The sequence below is a fragment of the Branchiostoma floridae genome, chromosome 8 (genome assembly GCF_000003815.2).
Source record: "Branchiostoma floridae strain S238N-H82 chromosome 8, Bfl_VNyyK, whole genome shotgun sequence".
Taxonomy (NCBI): Eukaryota; Metazoa; Chordata; class Leptocardii; order Amphioxiformes; family Branchiostomatidae; genus Branchiostoma; species Branchiostoma floridae.
Window position 1 is genome coordinate 19,015,451 of NC_049986.1, and position 6,785 is coordinate 19,022,235.

A 6,785-nucleotide genomic window follows, 5' to 3' on the forward strand; every position below is an offset into this window, starting at 1 on the left:
TATAATCGGTATTAGAATCATACCGTGCCGTAATGATCATCATCATGATCTTGGGCAAAAGCAGGGCAAAGAAATAAAAAAGAAAATTATACCCAAAAGCTTACATCCAACAGTGAGTGAGTACAAGTTCAACATTTAATCAGAGGTGAAATCAAGTTCATTGTATAACGGAGCTCCCCCACTGTGCGTCAGTTCCCGGCCAGCTGACGTGTTGTTGCTATGGCAACGTTACCAGTTGTCAAAATGACTCCAACTCAAGCCGAGTGTCAGCAGGTTGTTGGGAGCCATAGGAGCTTTTACTCGGCTACGGTTGTTTCTAACGTGCGGCCAAATCCGCAGACATAAAGAAAACAGGACGAAAATAGAAAGTCTGAGTAAGAAAGCCTGAAAAAGCGTCACCTCTGCTTGGAGAGTACTAATCTTTGACTTGCCTTATTGACTGATGTTTCTGACTTTGGAAGAAGAGATTCTGTTTCAGTCACAACCATGTAACCCGTGGTCTTAATGTCTTGTTACTTGGTAAACATTGAGTGCAAAAAATGACTCAAGCACAGTAGTACAACTGATAGCATTATATTTTGTTGGTATCCCAGCATTACTTTTGACATACGTCAATGAAAAAAAATTAAGGTTGATGGTTGGATACATTGTTAAAATAAAGCCAACTGAAAACAATATTAATCTGAACTAAGTTTCTGTCAATTCCAAGCGACATATCCCTTTGGTCCTGATAGATCCTGTGAACATCCTGGTAGATGCATATAGGAAACTATTGTTTCTTTTCCTGAAAAAAGACAGGATATTCCTGATAACTCTCCCCTCAAACCTCATTCCAGCTGTAGCAACAGGAACCGCTCCCTGTGGGGAAGTCTGATTTTTCACTTAACTCCATGATAAAATCACATCAAAGACAAGACTTTCCTACAAAGGTTTCATAGTGATAACTGGCTGAAATGATCCTATGATCTAATATAAGCTTTCCTATTTCCTGACCATTACCATTTTGTGGAACATTTGTATGCATGCTGGAAAAACATGTATGGGAATACATCCAAGTCCAGAAGAACTGAACATTTTTCTAATATCAACACAAGTATACACAGTGAAAAGTGTTAGCTTATTGCTTACTTTGTTTCCTGTATGCATGTGTGTGTGTCTATATGTGTCTGTGTGAGTGCCCATGTTGGTGTGTGCTTCTGAGTGTGTTTATTTCTGCCAGTTGTATTTTGAACAAAACAGCTTTTCCTGCCCAGCACATAGTGTTTCTGTAGCCAATGAAGAAAGCAAAATGAGCTTTGTAGCTTTTAAGGAACTAAGAAGTAATCAAAATTACTACTTTTAGTTCCTCCATTTTATTGAACTCTCTTGGCTTTGTCACATGATTAACAGGACTTTAAGAATATTGTTGGTTAGATATTGCTTGTAATAAAAATAGAGAGGAGTAACAAATCAGTGTAACTATAGCATCAGAAAGAATTTATTTGTTTTAATTATCCTGACTCCATCTGTAATCTCTGTCTGGTGTCGTCAGCCACCTTCTCTGCTATGTCTGGCTGTAGAAGGTCTTTCACCTGAAGAAAGAAAACACCTGAATACATTCATAGTTTGGATATAAAAACCTGCTGTCCTAGTATAAGATCTCTTCAGTGTCATGGACAAAAGGCAACGGATGTAATCTGAATGTCTGGCCGTTTTTCAAATCATCAGTTGCTTGAGTGATTGCTATTTGGTAAAAATACCTGAACTTTCAACTTCCTCAAGCAGGCAAAGACTACTAGTACATCTTTATGTTGCATTTTTCGGACAAGGAAATTAGTACTTCTGTACCTGTTATGCTGGGGTCAGAATTCAAAACCGGGGCCCTGTCGGGCTGTTTGTGGAAATGATAAATCAAAAGTCTACCAAAAGTATATTAAAAGTATACTCAGGACTACTTTTTTCATGTTTTGTGTTTTTTTTCTTCATTTTGTCAGTCAAAACAGAAATGCTTGCAAGAATGTTAACCTTTTCTTGGCTAAGGCAAACTCTAGGCAACAATCAAATGGAATGGTCTACTGAGAAACTGAACAGAGAGCATGAGCATGTTACATTCCCATTTTTGCAAATCATGATATATAGTAGAAGCCGTTTAATTGCACTACATAGTTGCCAGCGTATTTTGTGAAATTATCCGGCTGGTGCAATAATGCGAATCTATCCAGTTGGACCACACTGGTTTGGGACTTGGGGATTCTGTGCAGTTAACAGAAGTGTGCGTTAATCCATTGTGCAATTAACTGGCCTCTACTGTAATAGTTAAATTTACCTGATACTGTCGGGAAGCTTCGTATGCATACAGCACACTTGTGTCGTACAACATCAGCTTGTGTGTGGCCAGGGACAGGATACAGTTTCTCAGCCGGGCGATCACCTCCCTGTCTGTCGATGGTACAGGCTGAAAATATGAGGAACATAGCAGTGAATGGGTTGTACCATAATAAGAAATCTTTAATTGTAGGGGTGCAGTTCATGAGAAAAGGATGAGCATCAAATAGGCACAGCATGCAAGTAATGCATGCAAATTCTAACAATGTATGCAAATCTATATACACCTAGATTGGTTGAAAATTTGGTAAGTCCAGTCTTTCTGTGTAGGACGAAGTTTGATCCTTCTGGTATGAATGGAAGAAATACAATGAATAAATGGATGGGCCCTTTTGCTGTAAAAGTATGTAAAATATTAGATGTTTGTTGTTCTTGATGTTTCTGTTGTTCATAAAGTTTCATAATTGGTATTTCATTTCTACAGTTGATTAAACTATGAGCTCAGAACAGTGCAAATGTCTCTTTTCCCCTGATACTGCAAAATTAAATCCTCTTTTTGTTGAAGAGGTTCATCAGTCACGTATAAATATGGCCTCCTAGGAATTAGAAGAAGCTATAGATACATTTGAGATTAGTAATGAACATTTAGTTGTGGTGGGAGATTTTAATACAGTGCAGAATTCAGCTATGGATAGATCAGGTGCTCGACTTCGAAATTATCACCCTAACGCACTAGAAGCTATTTCGGAGCTAAAAGGAAAATTCGACTTGCATGATGTGTGGCGTTTTAGAAACCCTAATGTTGTTCGGTATACATGGCGCCGGGGGCTCTACGCTAGTAGGCTAGATTATTTTCTGATATCCTTTTCATTATTAAACAGAGTTACTAAGTGCTCTATTGCAGACAAATTTAGATCTGATCACAATTTAATCACCTTGTCTTTTGTTACGGCGGATTTCCCACGAGGGCCTGGCTACTGGCAATTTAATCAATCCCTTCTTGATAACAAACTTTTTCTTGTACAGACCAAACAAATTATGTCAGAATTTTTTAAAAACAACGTCAACACCGCAAATCCTCAAATTGTCTGGGATACGGCAAAGTGCTTTTTTCGTGGTCACTGTATTAAATTTAGTAGCTGGAGAAAAAAACAATACCTGATGAAAGAAAAAGAACTGATTGACGAAATTAATATGTTGCAGAGTCAAATTGATAGTGTCGCCTCTCCCCCACCCGCCCAATTAGATGAATTAATTTATAAACAAAAGTTATTAGAATCTTTATATAATGAACGACTAAATGGTATCTTGTTAAGGTCAAAATCACGTTGGATGGAGCTGGGGGAAAAGTGCACTAAATATTTTATAAATCTAATTCACCGTAATTATACAAGAAAAAATATACAACGACTCAAAAGGCCCTCGGGGGAGGTAACTTCTAACCCAAAAGACATTCTTTCTGATCAGGTTAATTTTTATTCTGAACTGTACTCTTTTGAAGATATTCCAATGCCTCTTTCTGATGTAAATTGTGATGGTTTTTTCCCCGAGGACTATGGTAAACGTTTATCAGATGAGCAACAGCAACTTTGTGAAGGTCTAATAACCGAAGAAGAATTGAAAAATGCAATACATTCATTTCAGGCTGGGAAATCACCAGGGATTGATGGTATACCTATAGAAGTCTATAAGATTTTTTTTGATGTCTTTAAAATACCAATGTTAACATGTTTTAATTATTCATTTGGTAATGGATGTCTCTCAGAAACTCAAAGAAAAGGACTTATTTCATTGCTACTCAGAAAAGACAGTAAAGGTATAGACAAGGACCCAACTGCCATGGGGAATTGGCGCCCCCTTACCCTTTTAGGTTGTGACACAAGAATACTTTCCAAATGCATATCTTTGAGAATCAAACATGTAATTACGGACATAATTGAACAGGATCAGACAGGGTTTATTAAGGATAGGTATATAGGCGACAATATTAGAAGACTAATAGACACAATAGAACATTACGATCAAGAGAGTAAACCTGGGTTAATATTTGTAGCTGATTTTAAAAAAGCATTTGACACGTTAAGGTGGGATTTCATGTTTAAAGCTTTAGAATTTTTCAACTTTGGTCCACAGCTAATTACATGGGTAAAGGTCTTATTCTCTACACCTATTTTGTACTTTGTGTAACAGTCGTTGCCATACTTTGTACCATGTACAAATGTCGAGCAATAAAGTTCTATCTATCTATTATTATGAAAAAACAACGAGTTGCGTCATAAACAGCGGTTATATTTCAGACCCCTTCATTTTAAGTCGCGGAGTTCGCCAAGGATGTCCATTGTCCCCATATCTTTTTCTCATGGCTGTTGAGATTCTTGCTATTAAGATTAGGTCTAATCCTTCTATTCGGGGTTTAAAGATATATGAAAAGATTACAAAGATATCGCAGTACGCCGACGATTCAAATTTTCCATTCGAACCAAAGCTAGAATCATTTTATGCCTTGTTGTCTGATTTAGAGCGTTTTTCCAATATCTCAGGTCTTTCTTTGAATGTAGATAAATGCAAAATATTACGATTAGGTCCCTTAAAATCCACAAATTTTCGCTTGCCCACTCATCTACCGATACAGTGGGTTGACGGGGATGTTGACCTACTGGGTATCAATATTCCCGTTGATCTAAATTTAATTACAAGCGTTAATTTCGAACCCCGATTGGAGAGATTAGATAGACTATTGCGACCTATGAAGAATAAATATCTGTCCCTGTATGGTAAAATTGTTATTATTAACACCTTGGTGGTTCCCCAATTTACAAATCTATTTCAAGTCTTACCATCCCCTAACGATTCCTTTTTCAAAGTATATGAAAAGAAGATATTTTCTTTTATTTGGGACAACGGTCCTGAACGAGTTGCACGGAAGGTTTTATACAATACATCGGAAAATGGAGGACTAAATTTAAAAAACTTACGCGCATTCAACACTTCTATAAAAGCTTCATGGGTACCTAAACTTTATTCTCATCCCGAATGGTTTTCCTCCTGGGTAACAGTCTTCCATCCTCAACTTAGTCATAGTTTATTTCCTTTTTACCAGCTGTCCTCGGTGATAAACCTTTGTTTAAAAGGATTTTTTTCTGAAGTTTTTATGGCCTGGTTTCAATTTCAGCACGTAGAGCCCACGACGCCGGCAAATATACGACAACAAGTAATTTGTTTAAACTCTAATATTATCATTGATGGTAAAACTGTTTGTTTGACAGCTTTTATGAATAGGAATATATATTTCATAAATGACTTGCTGTCCCCGGACGGCAATTTTATGTCTTATGATGAATTCAGTACAAATTTCCCAAATGCTTGTGACCAACATAGATATCTACAACTTATTTCAGCTATTCCCGGTAAATGGAAAAAATACTTAGTACTGAGAAGCGTAAAGACCTTGTGTGCCTGCCCTTTCAAAAAATTATAAATGGTTACGAAATATAAAAATCAATAAAAGCATGTATATCTACTTTCTTACGTCCATGAACGAGGTCAGCCTTGCACACAAGACTAGACTTTCTTGGTTCTATTATTTTGATAAACCTATACCATGGCGAGATGTATTTACAAACTTATATAGATGTACTATTGATCCAAGTACTAGATATTTTCAATACCGATTAATTAATAAATTTTTACCTTGTAACAAAATTCTACATATATGGAAATTAATAGACTCTAGCTCTTGTTCTTTCTGTCATGACGATGTAGAATCCTATGTTCATATTTTCTGGGAGTGTCCACATGTAGTATCATTTTGGAATGATGTAAAAAATTGGTTGAAAGTAGAAACTTCTATAGAGTGCTACCTAAATTCCTTTATTATCATATTTGGAGATACATGTAACGATGCGCCCCCCCTGAAAAATTTGATTATTTTGTTAGGTAAAGTTTTCATCTTCCGGTGTAGACGCTTAAAAATGATAAACTTCCAGGCCTGGAGAGGGAAGCTGGAGAAGCATCGGGGTAAGTGGGGAACTTTGTGTTTAATTTGATTTTGAAATGTAGAAATAATCATGAAAGAATATAGAAATGACGTGATAATGATATTTGATTACAATACTGAAACAAGAGTTCGTAGACCTCAGGCCTGCATGAAATGTATTGGGTTTCTGTAGACCTATTGTGTATTTTTGCCGGGGCGCCGAAGGCGCCCGGCTTTGTCCCCGGTTTAATGGTTCGTCCTTGGATGGGTCTGCTATGGTCGCAAAATGTACCGTGCGTTTTTACGACAATTCTCAGCCCTTCTCAGCCCTTCAAATAAACGCAATGTACCGTGCGTTTTTACGACAATTCTCAGCCCTTCTTAGCCCTTCAAATAAACGTTGTAAGAATACTGTTTATCCATGACCTCTACTCGTACAGAAAACATTGCAGCGCTCATTAGCAAAGTCTAGGAAAGGAAAATGTTTCTTGATTTGCAGTAAAAC

The 6,785-nt window shown here is 37.0% G+C and overlaps 1 protein-coding gene across 1 annotated transcript in view; it reads right to left on the reverse strand.

The window, feature by feature from the left end:
* Positions 1-556: 556 nt before the first annotated feature.
* Positions 557-6,785, reverse strand: part of LOC118422067 (exosome complex component RRP4-like) — a 17,073-nt gene continuing 10,844 nt past the window's right edge. The window contains exons 8-9 of the mRNA XM_035829579.1: positions 2,306-2,434; positions 557-1,571 (exon numbers count right to left, since the gene is read on the reverse strand). Coding sequence (XP_035685472.1) covers positions 1,491-1,571; positions 2,306-2,434 — 210 coding nt within the window. The 3' untranslated portion in view covers positions 557-1,490. The remainder of the gene's footprint in view (positions 1,572-2,305; positions 2,435-6,785) is intronic.